General features: G+C 40.7%; 1 protein-coding gene across 1 annotated transcript; it reads right to left on the bottom strand.

Moving 5' to 3' along the window:
* Positions 1-1353: 1353 nt before the first annotated feature.
* On the bottom strand, positions 1354-3930 carry LOC104426531 (60S ribosomal protein L4). The gene is made up of 2 exons (XM_010039623.3): positions 2746-3930; positions 1354-1725 (listed from the first exon to the last, which is right to left on the bottom strand). Exons 1-2 carry the CDS (start codon positions 3853-3855, stop codon positions 1612-1614), a joined length of 1224 nt encoding a protein of 407 aa, XP_010037925.1. The 5' UTR covers positions 3856-3930; the 3' UTR covers positions 1354-1611.
* Between the last annotated feature and the right edge of the window lie 18186 nt (positions 3931-22116).

Below are 22116 nucleotides of genomic sequence, written 5' to 3'. Positions count from 1 at the left end.
TCACAACCCAGGCGACCGTCACTGAGGATGCACGACATTGAGGACGCATGATTACAATCATAGGGCTAGATTTGGATCGCTCGATCTCGACTCGACCCATAGTGGCTTTGGCAAAGACAGCAACTCCGACGAGTAGCTTGTTAACAGACACAACCCTCGATCTCGACCTCTATGATGGTGACCTTGACTTGGACCTCACTTGAATGATGAACTAGTAAGCCCAAGGAAGAAGACGATGAATAGTAATTTTTTGAGGGCAAAAGTGAAAAACATAATCATTAACAAGGGAAATATTGAAAGAAAAATAATAATTAAACTTCAAAATAACATTCTGAAAATGCTAAAAGCCCAAAACAGTTTCCAGTGCTGGCATTTGACCAATGAGGTCCCAAGAACACTTGCCAAACCCCTTTATTTTTCCCAAATCTCTTGAGAAAATTGAACCAAATGGACCCCGGACAACCTATTAAGACAAGACTCAAACCTCTCAAGCTTCTGAGTTTAAAGAGGAAGCGTGACAAGCTTTCAAGATTCTGAGGATACAAAGGAACACGATAGCGCGCAGTCTGAAGAACTCTCCTTCGGTGTTTGATAGCCCGCTTTCATAGATCAGCAGAGAAGATAAATGACGAAATCAACCAAGGGCAAACCGCCGCTATGTAAAACTTTCATGAACCCTTGCCTACCATTACTGAATGCGAAAAATTCATACCGGTGCCGACTACAAAAAACGCACATCCGCGCAAAGAGAAAGTACTAATGCGAATTTTATAACCATGTCACAAAGTAACCCATCATGAGTATCTCTAGCAAATGTACAGCTTAGAGTCGGGGGCTTCACAAGAAAACAGCAATTTCTAAAGCTGATAGCCAAAAAGGCAGCAGTCACGTCCTTGAGAACGAATCGCCAATCCCTTCGTGATCATCGGATCATAAAAAGAATAAATTCTGTCCGTTGATCGTTAAACCTTTAAGATTTTGCGTGTTACTACATTCTAGTATGGAAGTTACAAAAGTTTACCAAGAATTACAATCACTCGAGACTTAAAGATCTGTTGCTTGAACTGCCCAAAGTGTTTAGCCAGTAGACTAATAATCAGTGAAATTCCACACTTTTGATGTCACAAAACGAATTCAGGAAAACATGTTGCTTGATGAACATATATCATTCACCTCAGATCGTGACAGTCTCTCATGTGAGTAGGGACTCGAAAGGGGATCTAAGCATCTAACCCAAAGAATGCGAACACAAAACGCAGACGACAAACATATTTGAAATGGCAATTCACATTTGAACACTCAAAGAATTGCACATTTGAGCTGCAACCCTTGATAGCAAAAGAGCATGCAACAGTTGAAAACCCCAGCTAATATATCACTTAAAGTTCCGATCCTTTATGTTACCATTAAAAAAGGAACAAGGGACTGTTGAAAAAGAAACAGGTCTGGAAAAATGAAAAGTCCCTCTATTTTAATTCCACTCACTTCCCTTCCTGGCCAAAATCTTCAATGTCTCAGGACACACTGAAAATAGCACAACTAAACAGCACATTAAACAATAAGTAAGAACGAAACAAAACCCTAAGCCGAATACTCAACTGGAAACTAAGTTTACTGGGAGACACCGAGCCATTTTGAGAAGTTCTCAAACTCTGTGTAGTCACTATCCGAGATCATTGTCTGATACCATGCCTTCCCTGCAGACCTGATCGCAGCTGCCTCCTCCTATTAGGCACAAGAGAAATTAATTGAGCAAATCAAAAGGCTTAGTATAATAGCACAGTCGAAGCATTTCTACTACTGTAAAGCAAGAGGGAAAAAGCAAGCTGCTAGCAATAGTCTGACATCACAATCGATATGTCTCCCCAATAAATATGTCGAGATTTGAGTATAACAGAAGAATTTGAATGCCTACAAATATGCAAAGCATCTCCAATAGACAAAAAAGCAGAATATGGATGCAGATTATTTAATCCTCTAAAATATTTATTGCAGAGACATAGATGCCAACGTCAAGGTTATTGACAACTCTTGACTATTGGTTGTTTTTGAACAAGCAGCTAATGCAGAAACTAAATTAACAGAACACAGCCAATATATGAATGCAATTATTCCATCACTACCCACATTAATAAGGATATGCCCCATGCATGGCTCACTCTTTTCACCTGAGCAAGTCCCATGCATAGTCACTACTATAGCCCCAACTATAGCTACTGATAAGTATCATAATGAAATCTCTTAGGACAATGATTCCTACAGATTGGAAAGTAAGGAAACCATTCGTAGAGTCGCAGAACTCCCATATGCTATCAGAGAACATGCAAGAATCACCAGCAAGAAAAGGAAAATTAACATTTCTTCTTCCTATCAGATGCATTTCGAGTTTGATGACATGGGTCCGTTTGCCCATCGAGTGTACCGTCTTCTATTCTAGAAAGAAATGTGAATCCTATGGCACATGGCTTGCATCCTAACTCAAAACCAGGTTGACAGTCCATAAGACAACATGGCAAAGACAAAAGGCAAAACCGCGGGAAGATGTGGGCGTGTATTGGGCGTCAAAGGAACTCCTTAGCAACAGTAAGTAACCATCCCAACCTTCCAAGGTCCACAAATATACGTAGCAACATTATAAGCATTACCGCTCGGACACACAGCATCCTCAGAAAGCATCAAAGTCGAGACATCACTGCCTACAGCAGAAGAGAAAAGTAATCTAAGATAAGCAAGTAAAGGGCGTACCTTGGTGATGGGCTTCCTCTTCTTGTCAAGCTTCTCCTTCTTAGCCTTCACACGCTGCTCCTCGGCCAACAGAGCCATCCTCCTCGCCGTCTTCGCGTACGGGTTCAACCTCAACATGGTGTTCAGATTCTTCAATGGGTTCTTCTTCAAAGGCGCCCTCTTCACGTCCTTCTTGATCGGCCTCACCACGGACTGAACCTCATCCGAGTTGATGATCCTCGACAGATCAGCATTCACCATCTTGGATCTCGGCAACAGGTACCCCTTCTTCTTCTCGGATGGCTTATCGAACGACCCGAAGATGGAGTCCAGCTTCTCGAAGGCCGACTTGGTCCAGATGACGAACCTGCCGAGGTGCCCGCCGGGGGCGAGCTTCAGCAGATTGAGCCTGTCGACATTGGCGACCTCCACGCCGGGGATGTTGCGGAAAGCCTTCTCGATCTTCGCTCCCTCGTTGCCGTACACGATCAGAGGTCCCTTCCTGTTGATGTAGCGCCGGTTGCGCATCTTACCCTTGCCGGGCCTGATCCCCTGGCTGTCCTTGGCCTTCTCAGCATCGGCGTAGGCGCCAATCTGTTTCAGGATCTTGATGGCGGCCGGAGTTTTCTCCAGGCCCTCGGCGGAGTCGCCGATCACGAGGGGCATCTCCGGGACGGACTCGATCCTGTGGCCGCGGGCCATCACGAGGGAGGGGATCGCGGTGGCGGCGATGGCGGAGGCGACGGCGTATCGCTTCTGGTTGACGTTGACCCGGCGGTGCCAGCGGCGCCAGATCTTGGTCGGGGCGAACATGCGGCCGCCGCGGCACATGTTGCCGAAGGCTCCCTGGCCGGCGCGGTGGGTGCCGCCGCCCGGGACGCGGGGGATACGGGAGACGGCGCGGCCGGTCCCCCAGGACTCGGCGGAGGTCTGGTGGCCGGCGCGCTTGGAGACGGCGTAGGGCTGGCGGGCGTTCTTGGAGATGTTGGAGTGGACGAAGGAGACGACGTCGGGGCGGATGGAGGCCCTCATGACGTCGGGGAGCGGGACGGTGGCGGCGGAGTCGGTGGCCATGTCGCCGTCCAGGGATTGGACGGTGACGAGGGGGCGTGCGGCGGCGGCGGCGGCCATTGGGGCGGCGGAGGGGAGGGGGGCTAATCGGCGGGGCAGCGGCGGCGCCTTCGAGCTCGGAAATGGAGTGGAGATGCGAAGCGAGCTAGGGTTTTTGGGTGGGAATATATACGGAAGGGATGAGACCGGAATTACGGTCGTGCCACTGAGGGGTTGGATCGAGTGAGGGCTCATGGGCCTGAAGATGGGCTACGTTTCAGGGCCTGTCCAATGGAAAGCCCATGGAGCCCAGCCCATCATTGTCTGTAGACTATTAATGTGCTGTAAATTAGGGAAGAAATTTGATGAGGGAAATAACTTAAAAATTGGTCCTCTATATTTCATGACCCCACCATATGTAGTAAGTCACTTCAGAGCACACCATCCCTGCATTTATCAATTAATGCAAAACTACTGAGATAAGTTTGTGATAATAGAGATAAGAAGGTAATTTTCTCGCTTCTAAGATAAAAAAAATGATTTTTAGTAAAAACATTGTACTATCTTTTACACACACAAATATGAAAATATTTAGCTATGTTAGTAGGTGAAGCTATCGAGAATCCCACTTTAATTATTCGAAAATATTGAAATTAACAAAGCAATACCTATGGAAAAAAAAACATTTATGACCTAGGTTGAAGTAATGTCCTAAAAAACTTTGTAATGAATAATCACTGACAACAATGAGATCGCTCACAGTAGAAGGCATGATAATCTCTCCCTTAATTTTTACAAGTTATTTTGTTAAAGAAAATTAGTTAAATAATCATGAAATTACGAGTGTGTACATCATAGACAATTGCTAATAATTTGGTGTCCCACTGTATGGACCAAACGATGACAGTTTCTTCTTTCCATTAATAGAGAGGCACCCTTTGACTTTCCCCAAAAAGCATCTAAGCCGTGAGAAAGAACTCAACAGTATGCATTTGTAGTGTTGTTGCCCGTTCAAAATTGAAAAAAATCATGCCAATGCAAATTAGTGTGTTGTCGATATCTCTGATTAGCTGTTTAACACAAAAATGTATACCGTGTCGTTCTCTAAAAGCTTCTCTTTTGAGAGCGCAAGACACTAAATTTGGAAAACTTCAATTTACCTACTGACTTGACATGACAAGATCAATTAGATTAATTATTAGTTGGAGAATGACGAAGCAAGCCTACCTGAAGCACCCAACTATGATCACAAGAGAACCCTTCATGGAATTCTGGGGGCTAACCCCACCATTAGTACTCCCATTTTGAATGTTGGTGGTGGTTGTCCCTCCACCTCTTGTCCAAAAATAAACATTTTATATATTAGATAATACGAAGAGAAGGGAGACTGACTGGCAATGGCGTGGCGGTAGACGACGGACTCTTCATAACTCATGCCCTTTGTTTAGGGCAGCCTTACAAAGGATGTCCTTCCCAGCCAACCCAAACTGCAAGAATACCACAACACTGAAGGGCTTCAACTTGTGAAACTACCTCTTCGGGTCCACTGCTTTGTTCATCATCGAACATCTTCTTCCTTCTACTATTGGAGAAATATATCAAACTGGCTATAATAGCTTTTGTTCTTCTAGGGTGTCCTAGGAATTAAATTTCAACCCTTCAAATACAAAGCCCTTGCAATAGCAGTTGAAAATATTATTTAAACACACATTGTTGTTCTTTCATGTTGGAAACTATGGTTCAATTCTTAATACATGAAAAGGCATTTTTTTTTCTTTTAATAAGAAGAGGCTTTGGAATCGGTCTTAAGAGACCTAGCCTGGCCTCTGTGAACCTAAGCAACCATGCCAAGGCCTCAGGCTTGGCCTTGACTCTTGGGGGATTGGGCCCAACCTTTGTGAGCCGTAGCCCATTCATCTATGGACCTGGGCACCTAAGGCTTGGGCACGGGAGCAGGGTACATGGGAATGAGCATGAGCACGAGCACGCAGTTCCCGAGTTCGGCCGAGGCGCACCGGAGAGTATTGCTTTTTGATAGAAACGTTTGAAATAGGGTTCTTTGCAAACCCATTAGAATCCATTGTCATTTAAACTTCACTCATTAGGCCCATCCTAGCCCATATTGTAAATTTATGCAACCCACATATCACTCAATGTAATAAGTAGAGTTAAAATATATGTTCATGATCCATTTTGCCACATCTAATTACGTATATAACACATGAACGGTGCATGTATGGCACACTGATGGCACACTTGAGGCACATGCATGGCAAGTAAGACATGAAATTTCCGTAAGACCAAGGAAAAAAGAGTGTGGTTGAACTGAATGGTAGGGCTGAGCTCAATTGGACTAAATAACAAATATTTGACGAGTTAAGAGCCCTTTTCCTTTAAACTCAAGTCCATCTCAAATGTTTGATGGTCAATTCTAGCTAATTGAAATTTTTAGTTAAGGGTAAAAGTGTCAAAAAAACTCTTAAACTTTTTGTATTTGTGCTAATTTAGTTATAAACCTTTTGATTTGGTGCCAATTCAGTTATTTCGACTAATTTTGATAGGATTTTACTGACTAGGCGTTTGTTGGCTGATGTGGTACGGTTAATGCTAATGTAAATAAATTTTAATAATATTTTAATATTTTTTCAATTTTTTATTTTCTTTTTCATTTTCCTTTTCTTTTTCCTTCTCCTCCTCATTCCTTTAGCCAACCATTGGACCTCGGCGATTGGTCAAGAGCGATTGTCGATGAGGTTGAGGTCAACCTCGCCGACCTCTAGCGAGCCTCACCAACCACTAGTGAGGCTCAAGTTCTCACTAGATGTTGCAAGGTCATGCCTGCGAGGGCTCGAGCCCTCGCTTGTGGTCGAGCGAGGTCGGGGCTAGGCCTCGCCCATGGCCGGCGAGGGTAAGCCTCGGCAGCCTCAATGTGAGGTTGCCTTAGTGGCACCATGGTCAATGAGGGTGAGCCTCGCTACCTCGAGCTACCCTAGCCAGAGGTTGGGCGAGGCTCGACCTATCTAGATTTGGTGAGGTTGGGCCCCGCCCATGGCTGGTAAGGCTTGACCTTCACCACCCAACGCGAGTAGCCTTTGTGGCCACTAGTGAGGGCTTAACCTCATCGGTGGTTGATTGCCAAGGTTTATTGGCTAGCTGGAGGAAGAGGGAGGGGAAGAAAAAGAAAAAGAAAAAGAAAATTAAAAAATTTAAAAAAATTATTAAAAGTTGTCAATGTTAGTGTCGATCATGTCATGTCAGCTGACTAGCGCTCAGATAGTAAAATGTGATCAAAATTAGCTGAAAAAGATTGAATTGGCATCAAGTGAAAATGTTTAGGATTAAATTAGCACCAATAAAAGGTTTATGACTAAATGGCATAAATAAAAAGAGGTTTATAATTTTTTGACACTTTTTCCCTTAGTCAAGCCTTTATTTCATTCTATGTGAACATATTATTCCTATACATAAACTTGTCAAATATCTAAAAAGTAAAGAAATGCAAATGCAAAATTAATATTTTTGTTTAGGGGATGTCAATGAATTCAATCCCTAGTTTTCTGATGAAATGAAGCTTTTGAGTGAAATTTTTCAACAAATCTAACAGTAATCCTTGACATAGGACTTATCTTGAGGGGGACATTAAAGGCTATACAACAATTTTTTAGTTAGCTTTCTCACAAATATGCCTTAGCAAGATGAGAATGGACTACATTACTTTTAATACTAAATTGATGCATAAAAAAAAAAAAAAAACTTTGGGGGCCATTTTGGCCCCGAGCTTAGAGTACAAGGGCCACTTGGGTATTGTCTGTAAATCCGTTGAACTCAATTACGTAATAATATAGCATCTAATCTCAATCAATTCAGCCTTTATATGGATCATTATAGGGGAAGAAGGACATTTAAAGTGTCAAAATTTAGTACGAAATGACACTTAAGTGCCAAAAGTCATGGAAGTGACACTTCACTTCCATTTTTTTTTTTTTTTGGAAATGGAACATTTGAGTGTTAAGTTCGGCAAAGATGGTCGGAAATCCTATATGGCAATTTTTTAAAATATAACTCATTTACGTGGTATGTTAGAGAGTTGAGTCAACAATGAATCATCAAAACGATATCGTTTCATCTTTTTTTTTTTTTTTTTGAATTTCAATATAAATATTAATAAAATTAAAATATTTCTATTCATCTATATATTTTTAAAATAGAGGAAGATGGATGTTATAAGCAGTAAGGGCCGAGCCCTTGCCGCTACCTCCCATCGGTGATGGTGGGGGAAGGGTCAGTCGGGGTTGTTGAGCCCGGGTCGGGGCCGGCGACCTCGGCTAATCGATGGCAAGGGCCTGCGTAAGCCCTCGCCAGTTTTGGAGCAAGGGTTGCGCCCTCCCCCAGATTTGGCGAGGGCCATTGACCCTCTCTCAATCGGGCCAAGGGCTGCCACCCGCTGGAAGGGTCGGTTGGCAGCCAGCGATGGTGGAGAAGCGGCGGCGAAGGCTGAGCCCTCACCACTTGCATCCTCCATCTTCCTTATTCTTTTAAATACTTTAATTTGATTTTAAATTTTATTCAATTAATATTTATATTAATAATCTATTCACATTAGCATCAAAACAACGTTATTTTTGCACTTATCTAGTCATGTCAATATACAAAATGATGTCCTTTTGCACTTACTTCGCCAAAAAATCACAACGTTAGCATTTTGACCAGATTTTCCCGTCGTTGGCACTTAATTGATCTATTTTGCTTCAATTTTAGCACTTAAATATCTCTTTCGTAACTTTTGACACTTAAGTATCCATTCGTGCTAAGTTTTTGCACTTCAGGTTTTTTGCCCCTCATTATAGGAGTCATGGACCGGTCAAAATGACTTTTAGCGATAGAAGGTGCTTCATAGAAAGATAAATTAATAAAGGGAAAGAAAGAAGATAGAGCTGGACCATACCCAAAATGCATATGCAGTCCATGAGAGATAGCTCAAGAGGATAGATTTGTAGTGTTATTGCTTATCAGAAATATGAAAAAACCATGCCAATGCAAATTAGTTTTCATTGTCGTCTATGATTAACCTTTTAACACAAAAAAATGCATACTGTTCTTGTGACCCTTTTGATTGCATCCTTCATGGTGATGGCTTGTCAAGTGAGAATAGATGCCTCCTATAAGGTTGTGCTATTACTCGCTGCAAATTCTTCAAACCCTATCAATTTGCAACATTTGGTTGATTTGATTCATTATGATTAATATGTTCTTTTATTTTAGAGTTGCCACTAACCTATTTAAGCCGGTTGGGGTCAAGTGAAATTTGGGAGGTCATTTAACTTTCCATGAACAGAGGACCTAGAAATGGGGATTGGGTTACGTTAATCATTTGAATAGTACCATTTCAATACCTAAAATCACTTCAATATCGAACATGTGATTTCAATCCATCAAGTTTTAAGCTTTGAGATACATTCCACTAAGTGATTGTGATGGTTATTTGCAAAAATGGGCATCCATCGAGCATATAGATTATAAGAATATGCTAAATCAAAATAAGCATGTAAATTAGTAAGATGGAATGCAAAGTACAAGAAAAGTAAAATCCAATAAAATCCAATATTACGTTGGACAAATATCACTATCATGACCCTCCCGAGGGGTTTTTAGGTTTAAAGTAATACCAAAAGAGATCATTGGTCCTTGATGGCTTGTGTTCTCCCAAACAAACCTTTACCTCGAGTAACATTGGGATTTTTCATTTTTAGTTCAATTAATTTTAAGAGAATTTTATGCAATAAGAAATCTCTATTAACTTATTAGGGTCAACTAAAAATCAAGTGAGACATATGAAGATTTCTTTATTTTCTACACAACTAGCAATTCTAGGAATGAGGATTTGATTAAATTGTTTGAACTAATGCTCTTTTGGTAGTTAACTTAATTGACTTGTTTTCTAAGGTGCCCACACAGTATTTTACCAATTATGGACCCTAGAGGTCTTGCCCACACAATATTTTACCAATTATGGACCCTAGAGGTCTTGTCCACTAAGTGATTATGCCATTTTTTTTTATTTATAGATTTATTATGGTCCTAGGATAAGGATAGTAGAAATACCAAAATTTTTGTACACTTAATTGCCAAGAAAATTACCAAAAAAATTATAAATCTATTGCAATTGTATCAATTTAGTTATAAACTTTTTTTTTTTTTACCAATTCAGTTCTAAACCTTTGACAATTATACAAGTTTAGTCATTCTGACCAAAATTAGTTGGCCGGTGTTGATGTGGGTGCCGGTGGCGCTAGTGACAATTTTTTTAATAATATTTTATTTTTTGAATTATTTTTTATTTTTTTTTTTTTTCTCTTTTTTTCTCCTTCTTCCCTCCTTCTTCGGCTCCGGCAATCGGCCAAAGGGGAGGGCCAATCGATCCCAGGCTTAGCGATGGCCAAGTGAGCCCCGACCGGATCCGGCGAGGGGGACCTTGCCAAACCTAGTGATGGCAAGGCCCCCTCTCCGAATGTGGCGGGGGCTCGCCTCGCCAAGCGACGACAAGGAGAGCTCACCCAGCCGCCTCGGTCGACGATTGGCTAGAGCTAGCCCTCCCATTTGGCCGATTGTCGGAGTTGAAGAAGGAGGGAGGGCAAAGGAAAAGAAAAGAGAGAAAAAAAGAAGATAAAAATCAATTAAAAAATAAAAGATTATTAAAAAAAATCGTCACCGGCATCGACCGGTAGCCACGTCGTGACGGCCGCCTAATTTTGGCCATAATGATTGAAATGACATAATTGCAAAATATTTATGATTAAATTAGTCAAAAAAATAAATTTATGATTGAATTGACACAATTATAATAGATTTATAATTTTTTATTTATAGTTATCTCCTTAATTGCTCATTAAAAAATATTAACCCTAAAAAAAACAATAACTTAAATGTCAATTATGATTTGAGTCATAAAAAATTTCACATGGCCATTTTTTATTTATTAATTTCTCCCTTAGAAGTGATTCGCCGACGTGTCTAGTTAGCAAGTATAATCCAAAATCGCGTCCGCGAGGGTGGTGGCAGATTTGGGGATGGAAGTTTGGGTAGTCTGAGGTAGGGATTCCGGGGTTCTCTCCATGCAATCAAGGGTATTTTTGTCACTTATGTTGGGCTGAGGCATGAAATATTTATTTTGAAAAATAAATGCTTTTAACCGACACTTAGGTCAAAAATGGGGTGTGCATTTTTGATATTTTTCCAAATAAGTAATGCTAGGCGGCTATTAGCATTCCGTAATGCCTGCCCATGTTGTAGTGACAATGGTGACTTCCATCGTTGCCATATTGGATAGGCCTAATTATTCTTCTGTGAAAATAAAAATAATGTAAAAACGTTTTCCATTTTTTTTTTTTAAAGTACAAGATAAGGTTTCTAGAGCTTCTATGCGTAATTCCAAGGTCAAGAGGATAATTGAGTGATAAAATGATTCGAAAAGACGATTGGAATCATTGTACCTTGAAAAGCTTTGAGGCCTCTAATTCCATATCTTTTTTATGCAAACCTTTCAAGGCCAAAGGGAGACATGCCAGCATGACTTAGACATGTTATTGCATTCCACGAAAATGCACGCCTCTTTCTCTTTCCTTGGATATCCTGAGCCACCTTGTTGTCGGGACTTCCCTCACCGCATTAGAGCTAGCTATTTTTGTCATTAACATGTCGCATCTCGCCCCCGTTCATCACTTGCTATCCACTATTTCCTCGCTCTCATCCATCTAAACATGAAAAGATCAATACAATCGCTGCATGTCTAGCTAGTCGCTCGCCTGAGGTAACCTAAATCGGAGGCCAGTTGAGGATAGGATGAGAGAGAGAGAGAGAGAGAGAGAGAGAGAGAGAGGGGTAACAGAACCATTGATATTGAATGGAGGTTGCGTGCAACAACAACGGAGCGGGAATGACGGAGGACGGCAGTGGTCAATCCAGGTTGTGCAATTCCACTACATCGACGCACCATTCTCTCGAAGGAGAAATAAATGAAAACATTACTTCACTCTCTAAAGCGGAAAGCACATCTCAATTTCAAAATATCATAATAACCATCCCAATAGTAGTCGATATATCTTTCCACGGTCGATCTGCAAGGCCTCGACGAAGGCCATGGGACCTGGCCGCGAACGATTGCGATCCCAGCACGTCGTCCGACCAAATCCTCCACGGGTCATTTTGCAGCCATCGTTGGAGCACTCCGGTTGGCTCGGGAAAGGAAACACGATCTGTTCACCGTCCAAGCACCACAGCGCCACGCGCAGCGCACGGCCCAACCTCGGGTCCCCGAACCATCATCCCCCACCACTCCTACGCTTTTGTCTAGTAGGATGCCGCCGCCGTGTCCTTGTCGTGGAGGACAGGAATGAGGCAGAATCCTCAACACCACGTAAGGAACCAAGGGGACTGGAGATGACCGCATTCTGTCCCGTAAAGCTAAGTGCGTTGGGATTTTGGTGAATAGACGTGTCTTAAATCTCTTGCGTGGAAAATACGAGACACTTTCTTTCGTTCTTTTCATGGATGAAACTTTTTTGCCCTTCCATCTTTATAAACGATATAAACTATTAGTTTATGTAAATTCTTTCATTTATTTTTCACCAAATAAACGAAATCCATGTAACCTCGCTTGCGAATAAGATAAAGAATCTCTTGGCTAGTGGTAATCAACATCGAAGGAAAGTTCAATTATATGCCTCCAGGGAGCAGCGTGCACGTGCGGGTCCTTGTCCTGTGTCCTTTAACCAATCCGGGTCCCGTCCCATTTCCTCTGTTTTCTCTCTGTTTTTCCATCACACACGTGCAAGAGTATTGTTTAGTTATATGAAGATTGATTCACCTTAAATTAATACTATGGTGTGATGAATTGCAAGTGTGCATTCTTGATTGGTTGGTGTCATTCACAACATACACCTACTTACAATCCAACACGTCATTTTATGTGTGTTGATTTGATATACCAATTTACCATTGTATAATTATCTCGAATGAAATGATAATATTAACAATCACCAAGTTCCGTCAATGACATGGAAGGGGACCCCAAAGGACAATTCTATGGGGAAAGTGTCAGTAGCCAATCACATGAACGTGTGATACACATGCATCTCAATCAACCTTTTGCATTCACTTTGTTGAAATTCTCGATTCATTAATTTACATTTCTTTTTATACATTACAGTTGACATCACTATTTTCATTGAATAACTTATCAACATATGAGGTTTCCTAATTCTTGCTTTTCCTCTATTGTCCCTTACAAACCCAAAAATGTGGAGGCTCAAATTTTCCTCCAGAATAAAAGCTTCAATCTTCACCAATTTTCTTCACCAAATTTGGGTGTGTGGGCATATAAGGGGCATTACCTTAAATCAATCGTTATGTCCTCCTCAGCATCTCCTCCTACCCGGCACCCACAACATTAGCAAATGCTTAGTCTCTCTAACACATCCACGTTTTTGTCGGACACTAAGAAAATCATCACTGATGCGTCACCAAGAATGGAAAAACTCATACCTAAAAGTAAAAGCTAGGTTGCCTAGAAGAGGGAATCTAACTTATTATGAGCCCTATAATATCTCCTTGCCTGATATGGAACTTTTGCCCCCATCATTCTCCCCCTCTTCAGGATTCTGCAACCTCGCAGAACAGCCTCGAGTTGCTAAAGTACTAGAAGGTGTGTAACAAGGATTTTGGAAGAACTTACCCCAAAAAGCTAGCTTACAAAGAAGAAGGATCCTATCTTATTATAGGCTTTAAAATATCTCCTTAGTTGCCCGATTGCTCACATCAAGAAGAGGGAGACAAGAAGAGGGAGATAGAAAGAAGAAGAGACATGTTCTATGTTCAATATTCTTATGTGGAAAATGCAAGACGCGTTTGCCTTTGTGTCAATTATTGAAGAAATGAAAGGCCTAACTATTATAAAAGCTTGACAAGATTTATTATTTAAATATTTTAACACTCTCCCTTATCCTTAATATTGTTTTTTTACCTAGCACTAGGCTTGAAAATTTAATTAAGGAGGTAGACGAGGCGTGGAAAGATTTTAGACTTAGGATTTTTAGCTTTGATATTATGTGAAATTTTATGAAATTATTGTTGATTATTTTAAAATTTTAAACTATTAATTAAATATTTAATTTATTATTTACATATTTTAAATATTCTAATATTATATGCTCAAAATTGATGTAAGTTAGTCCATTTCTAGATTAACTTACCTTTTGATTGCTCGGATTTTGTAATTTATAAAAACGACAATAACCTCTTGTCTAGATCAACTTATGGTATACCGGAAACAACAATAATTATGTCTCCGGGAATAAAGTACAATTATATGCGTCCAGCGTGCACGTACGGTCTTATCCTGCTTCCTCACATAACTAACCGTGGGGGCAGTATCATTTCTTCGGTCTCTCTTTCTCCATTTATTTAAAATTTAATACCATGGAGCGATGAATTATAAGTGGATATTTTAATCGGTCGGTGATGTTCAGAACGTGTAATCTACTCGGAATTCAACACGTCACTTTATATATTAATTTGGTAAATAAAGCTATGGTTACGTAACTAATGCTACGTGAAGTAAAAATATTCACAATCACCAAGTTCCATCAATGACATGAAAGGAGATGTAAAAGGATAATACTTTGGAGAGAGTGTTTTCATGTGGCAATTGCATGTGTAATGATAGCCAATTACAATAAACATGTTATATAAGAGAAAATGACATCATAAGCATTCTATTTTCATATGACATTTATTTAGATAGAGAAATTTCTCAATCGATCACTTAAGTACCTCATTTAAATGCCATAATTTTTCTATCAATCACTTGAGTACTCTAATTTTTTAAAAAGATTCCCCACAACTGCCGAAAATCAGATTGTGCCATGATCATTTTGGTGAATTTTCTTAAAGAGTTATGCTACTCTAAAGAGTTATGACACTTATATAAAAGGATGGCCCTCAAATTAAATGCTATATGAGAGAATTAACAATGGCAGCTTTCGTATCTCTATATATTTCAATTGACGTTTTATACGATTGCATCATAAAATTCTCCCCATATTGACTTACTTTCTCACGTCACTGTCGATAGCATTGCCGAATACGTTGGCGGACATGTGGGGTTTCCTTGTTCTTCCTTTTCCATAAAAACCTACGAAAGCTATGAGAATTTTCCACCTCAAAGTGAAAGCTTTCTGCCTCGAATTTAGGCGTGTATATAATAGGCATCACCTTAAATCAATTGTCATGTCCTCAAACTCTCCTCTTTCCCGGCAACCACAGCGTCGGCAGATGTTTTGTCTCTCTAACTCTTCCCATTTCTGTCCCACGCGTAGAAAATCAGCAACGATGCCTGAACCTAACGGATCAAGAAAGCACTGCTACTTGGGAAAAGAGCAGAGGCGGCTGCCCCCAAAGAGAGGCATCATCAAGAAGAGGATCTTTGCTTCCATTGTGAAGCTTTTCAAGAGAAACAGGAGACAGAAAGAAGAAGATGCCGACAACGGCCACAGCAATGACGACCGCAGAAATCGTGACCAGCAAAATGGCGCGGCCCAAACACATGAGCAGTAGTTGCGTTACGGCGCTCTACTCGATATATGGTCTGGCTAGACGATGATTTCTCCTTGGCATTGCCTCTATATGCTTCTTCCTCGTACTCTAGTGCCTTTGGTCTTCTGATGCCACAATGCAAGCTTCTTGGGCATGTATATTAACCCCTTATTCTCAATAATAGCTATGATGTTTTGGGCTCATTCCAGCTCAGTGCTTCCAGTTACGACTTATGTGTTGGGTCGGCTCTGGAGATAGCGGTCAAGGGAATAGGTATGAAGTATTTTGGACTTCACGAGAGAGGGAAAAGATCAGCCATCTCTAGCTTGGTTGTTTTTTTTTTTTCGGTTGAACATATCTAGCTTGGTTAGCTTGGTTGATTCCATTAGCACTTGAAAAGGTAGGACTCAAACCCTAGAGCGTCTGAATACATGCATGCACGCATTTTGTGATTCGTAGAGGGCGTACTTAGGATGGGGATCTTTCGGCAATCCATTCATTACATTTCCTTTCAGAGGATCCAAATCAAGCATCAGGCTTGAGGATGGCATCTGGGATCGTTCTTATTTGTTCATCTATTTCCCTTGAGCCTCGTTTGAGCTTCCATATTGGCTTGAGCTACCTATTGTATTGAGTTGCCTTCCCGGTAAACTACCTTGAAAAAAAAAACTGAAGCCCTACTCACAGCTTTTTCGATCTATCTTAGCTACTACTTCCATTTGTTGTTCAGTCGATGCTAATTCGGCTATTAAGGTAATGTTGGCTTAGGTTGGGTAGAGTTTATGACCTTTCTTTGCCTGATCTTTCATCTGCCTGAGTTCAGGTGTGGGATCGATTCAAATAAATTGGTAGAGCAAATGCATACACATTAACAAACAATAGCTGATTTATTCAACTTGAAATATCACCACGCGGATCGATGAGGTTTAAAACAAGGGCTATTCATTTGAGTTTTCTCTCAATGAATTCTCCAATTATATCGACGTCACCTAGGATAATTCCAACAAGAAATTGTACTCAAAGTCTTTTGTCATGACCATATTTATATTACAAATCAACCGCCTACCAAACAAAAAATAATAATAATAATAAACCGTATGCCCTAAATTTTTATTTGTCTATTTTCACCTTTCGTCTTTGGCTTTTTACTTTTATTTTTGTGCGTTAAACGTTGTAGCCACAAATCTTTATGAAATCATGCCTTTATCTTCTTTTTATTTGGCATAAGGTATCGATGTTAATTCAAAGAGCTGTATCTTTTTTTTTTTTTTTGACTTTTTATACAATTCGTATGATATATATTATGCAAGTACATGCATTCAAATCCCCAACAGACGCTAAGTTACTAACAATTAGACCCGAAGCCAAACAGCTGGTGGCACTATGTAATATTTGGGCAACAAATGCAATCTGTTCAATGTACATCGCCATGGCAGACCAAGAAGTTCATCAACATGTGAGCTGTTCTTCACTGGGCAATACTCGATCTGTCATTATCATGGCAGACCAACAATGTCAGAATTTATGTACGTGTGTACAGTTTATATTTGCTAGGGTTTTCTTTCATAATTAAGAATCACTGAAGATTACGCCTAAGAGATTATAACAACCTGGGAAATGTCGACAAAAGGGATATTGCTAAGTGTTTTATAAATAAAACCCTCCCTCAAATGGTCACTATCTCGAATACTCTTTTTGAAGGACCGGACCTATTTGTATACCTGATTGGATTGTTGTAAACCCACGTCGGGTCCATGTGTATAGAACCCCTATGTCATACCTATGCTATCTAGCTTGATATTTGACATATTCCAAATGAAAGATGCTCTTCGATTCACAATGGGGATGGACATGTAACCTCGATCACCACCCCGCACCCTAGTAGCTAAGTTTTGAGCATATTCTTTAGCAATATTCATTGTTTTACCAAAAAATGTGAAAATAGGCGATCCTTGTAATTGAAGTCGACAAATGTGGTAAAAAAGGGTTTTTTATTTTTATTTTTCTATTCTATGGATAGGAATACAAATGATTGTAACTTACCAAAAAAAAAAAAACACAAATGATTGTAAAAGTGGAAATGTTAAAGTGCAAGCACTAGCAGTTAAAAGTTTTGAGACTGATAAAAAGGTAGGGAATTTAAATGTGCCGAAAAGGTAAATTGGCAGGATAAGTAAAGACAAAAGGAAATGTGCGAACCACCGTCCACGGGGGCGCAGCTGACTTAGAGCTCTCTTCCCCTCACGAAGGGGAGGAGTTTGAATCCCAGAGGCGTCGCATTCGCGCGACTCACTCGCGGCTGGGTCTGGGATGATGGCTCAGTCCGCCCCGAGTTTACGTCACCGGCTGCCGGCTGTACGGTGGTTCTCGGATCACCAAAAAAGAAAGAAAAGGAAATACGCGAAAGAACACATGTTCTGTTGTTGATTGGTGAACTTCTCAACATATTATAACGTTGGGTTTTACATCCAACCATAATAGTTATAACTTCATGGCACCATTTACAATTATTGATAAGCATTACGTTTTTGAGATTTTAGACACGATCCTTTATCATCTAATAGTAGTTATGCATAATAAATTACAAAGTCCGAGATTATAGATGTAACCGCCTGGCAATCATGTGTTTGTCTTACTCGACCATATTTGTCTTCAACTGATTTGTCGGCCACTTTTGTTTTGTTCATAAAAGACACCGTTTCAACACTTAGCAAAATCTATAATTATTTGCTGCTGATCACTTTTCATTGATAACCTCCGTACTAATCTCACCACCTTGTAATATTGGCGTCTTGTGCTACTAATGAGCTTATAGCTAGCTAGTTGTTTTGCGAGAAAAGTACCAAGAAGTCCTAAACTTACTACATTGATACTAATTTAATCAAAAACTTTTTAATTTGACTAATTTAATTATAAACCTTTTTTTATTGGTACTAATTCAATTTATTCGATCAATTTAGATTGGAAATTGCTGATGTGGACGCCAGTCGCTTTATGTGGCACGGCTGTCATTGATGTAAATATTTTTAAATAATTTTTCAACTTTTAAAATCTTTTTTTTTTCTTAATTTTTTTTTCTGTTCTTCCTTCTTTTCCCTGTGGCCGACAACTGGCCACAATTGAGGGCTGGTAAGGGTGTCTCGGCCCTTGTCCACCATAGGTGAGGGTCGCCCTCGCCGGATCTAGCAAGGGCACGACCCTTGTGGCCCAAGCAAGGGTGGCCCTTGCTTGATATGGCGACTTGACCATCGCTGCCTAGGTGAGGGAGCCCTTGTCGAGTCTAGCAAGGGCGCGATCCTTGCGGTATGGACGAGGGCGGCCCTCTTGGTCTCTAATGAGGGCTCGACTCTCGCCACCCTTGCCCAGGCCGCGAGGGTTGTGCCCTTGTCGCCATTGCCAACTCTTGGCTTTGGCTAGTCGTCGGCCATGACCAGTGCTGGCCATAGGGCATAGGAGAAAGAACATAAAAAAAAGGAAAAATTAGAAAAAAAAAAGGGAAAAAGATTCTAAAAAAAAATTTAAAAATAGATTTCTTTTCTTTTAAAAAAAAAAAAAATCTGATATCCACGTTAGTGCCAGTTATATCATGTAGGACGCTCGACTTCCACGTTGCTGATTTCCGATTTAAATTGACCGGATGGATTGAATTGGTATGAACTGGAAAAAAATTATGACTAAATTGGTATAATTGAAAAGTTTAGCACTGAATTTGTATCGATATAATAGGTTTAATACTTTTTTGATACTTCTTTCATTGTTTTGTTCCCTGATGACTTTGCTTTGACCATTTTTTGCTCTCATTGACCAAGCACTCGCTCCTCATCGATTGAGCGATATTAATCAAGAGCCAATCATTTCTTTTTTCATTCAATGCTCTTTAAATTCCATGGTCTTTTTCACTCAAATCTTGTATGTATCACCACCAAGTCATTTTCGCCATCGTGTTTGACTCACCATTCTCAAGTTAAAACCCGTCGTCGTATGACGTTGGCTGACTTTTTTCATTCAACGCTCATTAAATTCCTTTTTTTTTTTTAAATTCAAATAGTGTATATTTCACCACCAAGTCATTTCGCCATCTTGCCTTATTCACCATTCTCAAGTTGGAACCTGTCGTCATCCAATGCCAGCCGACTTGATGGTGGTCGGTTGATAAGTACGATTCCAACACGAGATGACGAGATGCACGTGGATCGCTACCGTTCGGCACGAAGCTTAGACACAAGATTTACTAGTGCCGTTGGTGGTTTTTTTCACTCAAATCCTGTATATATCACTGTTGGAGAAAACTCCTTTAATGTTTTGAAGTTGACAAAATTTATCCAAAATCTATTCTGAAGATTTCTAGACTTCTGTGTCAAAGTTTGAAGATTGCCAGACTTTAGTGTCAAAGTCTATTCAACATCAGAAATCTACCAATTCTGACAGATTCTAGACTGAACGCAAGTAAAGAATGAAGACTTATCCCGACGCAAGATTATTTTTCTTACTTCAAGAGTTCGGATGTTATATATGGCCTTCTAGATGGAAATATTACGTACGAGATTGATTATCTTTATTGGAATCAATTTAGATATATCAAATATTTTTGGATAGTAAGTAAATATGGAAAGAATCTATTTATGGAAATCAAGATTAGATTATATGGGCGAACATGATTGATGGGCTTTCGTCACAATCTTCAAATGGCTCGAGATCTCCTTGATTGATTTTGTCCAACGAGTTGATTGAAAGAATTCATTTGGAAAGTGCTAACAGTCGAGAGTGCATGAAGGAGTATTTAAGGTGGACTCTCTAGTTGTTCGATAGAGTGTGTGAAAGAGAAATTCCAAAGTCTGAACTTTCCATTTTCTTGTTATTTCTTAACTGAGCTCAAACTTGTACTCAAAAGAGAGAAAAACTCATAGCGTGACTTCGTGAGAGAGCAGTAGAGACTCTTCATTGTGAAAGTCGAGATCGCAAGATTGTAATTTCTCTTTTGATTCTTAATGGAATCCAGTCAGGAGGCTGTCAACGTGGGAGAGTGGACATAGGCTTGATCTAAGCCGAACCACTATAAATTATGTGTTCTTATTCTCTTCCCTAAACTTCTTTATTTTGTTCATAGTTCTATTTAACTACTAAAGTCTGAACTCACTCAAAGTCTGTTATTTTTTAGACTCAGTTTCAAAAACAAAATATTTCTATTATTTCTTGCGAAAAATTGTCTTCACATCTATTCACCATCCTCTAGATGTTCATACTAGCACTTACAATCACCACCAAGTCATTTTCGCCATCGTGCTTGACTCACCATTCTCAAGTTAAAACCCGTTGCTGTCTGACGTTGGCCGACTTTTTTCATTCAACGCTCATTAAATTCCATGATCTTTTTCATTCAAATCTTGTACATTTCACCACCAAGTCATTTCGCCATCTTGGCTTATTCACCATTCTCAAGTTAGAACCTGTCACTGTCCAATGCCGGTCGACTTGATGGTGGTCTGTTGATAAGTACGATTCCAACAAGAGATGATGAGATGCACGTGGATCGCTACCATTCCGCACGAAGCCCAGACACAAGATTTACCATTGCCGATGGTGGTGGTGGACAAAGCACGAGCCGACACAAGGAAGAACTACGGCACACCCCCTCTCCGGGGGTCAGTTTCCCCTCTTGCTAACGCCGGCCCCCATGATGAGCCCCAACTCCTTTTGTTCCCAAGCCTTTTCTATTTCGTGGAGGATAACTAATCTCAAAAATATTCTTTTATAAATGATTATTAATCATTCTGAACACTAAAAACGCGTTTGTTTACACTTTTATTCCTAGGAACATATTTGAAATAGAAACAAGAAATAGAAAAAACTTGTTTCTTATTTTCGGGAACACTTCCAAGAAACACTTTTTTTTCCTCCTTTTTTTTCTTCTTTTTTCTTTGGCCAGTTGCCAGCCTCGGCCATGGCTAGCGACCGGTCGTTGAGGGCCGAAGACCTCGCCGGAGTGTCGCCGACCCCCGGCGAGGTTCGGCCTCGCCTTGGTTGGGCGAGCTTGAGCTCGCCCAGCCACCGACTAGGCTTAGCCTCGTCGAGCCATTGCCAGGTCGGCGTTGCCCAACGGTGGCTCGGCGAGCTTCCTCTTTCGTATAAGCGGGGTAGTATGTTTGCCGAAATTCTTCCACGAACTTCGTCTATGTTGTGATAGGGTTGTCACTCCTATTATTCGACCTACAACACCATCACAGTAACGTATCATCAACTAAATACATGACTTCGGTGTTTACTCGGATTGTGTCGTTGGTCATTCATATAGTCTGGAAGTATCGCTTCGTGTACCATAGGAAGTTGTCCACGTCCTTCGCCACCCGTGAGCCCTTGAACTCTTTCGGCTTAGGTGCATCGACACGTGGTTGCGCGGTAATCAACCTGTTCACGCGCACCACTTCAACCTTAGTGAGCTTTCCTTTGAGCTCAACAACATTAGCGCGCATGGCCATCATTGCCGCTTCCCACGTCTCGTCCCGTTGCCTTAGCTCGTGGATCAGGGACCTTAGCAACTAGCCTCGAAGCTCTCCCATGCCGGCTTTGAGCTCTTGCATCTCAACCCAGAGCTCCTCCTTTCCGGCTTCCGCTCTTTTGACAGTTTGGCACAAGTCCTCAACTTGCCCTTGGACGTCCAAGACGGTTTCCTCCATGACTGTCACTTGGCATTCCAAGTCGCCCATCTAATCCCTCAAACTCGAGGCACCATAGATTTTCTTTGGCTTGGTAGAA

Source organism: Eucalyptus grandis, chromosome 11 (assembly GCF_016545825.1).
Source record: "Eucalyptus grandis isolate ANBG69807.140 chromosome 11, ASM1654582v1, whole genome shotgun sequence".
NCBI lineage: Eukaryota > Viridiplantae > Streptophyta > Magnoliopsida > Myrtales > Myrtaceae > Eucalyptus > Eucalyptus grandis.
The sequence above is the reverse complement of the archived record's forward strand: the minus strand, read 5'-3'. Positions and strand labels throughout refer to the sequence as shown.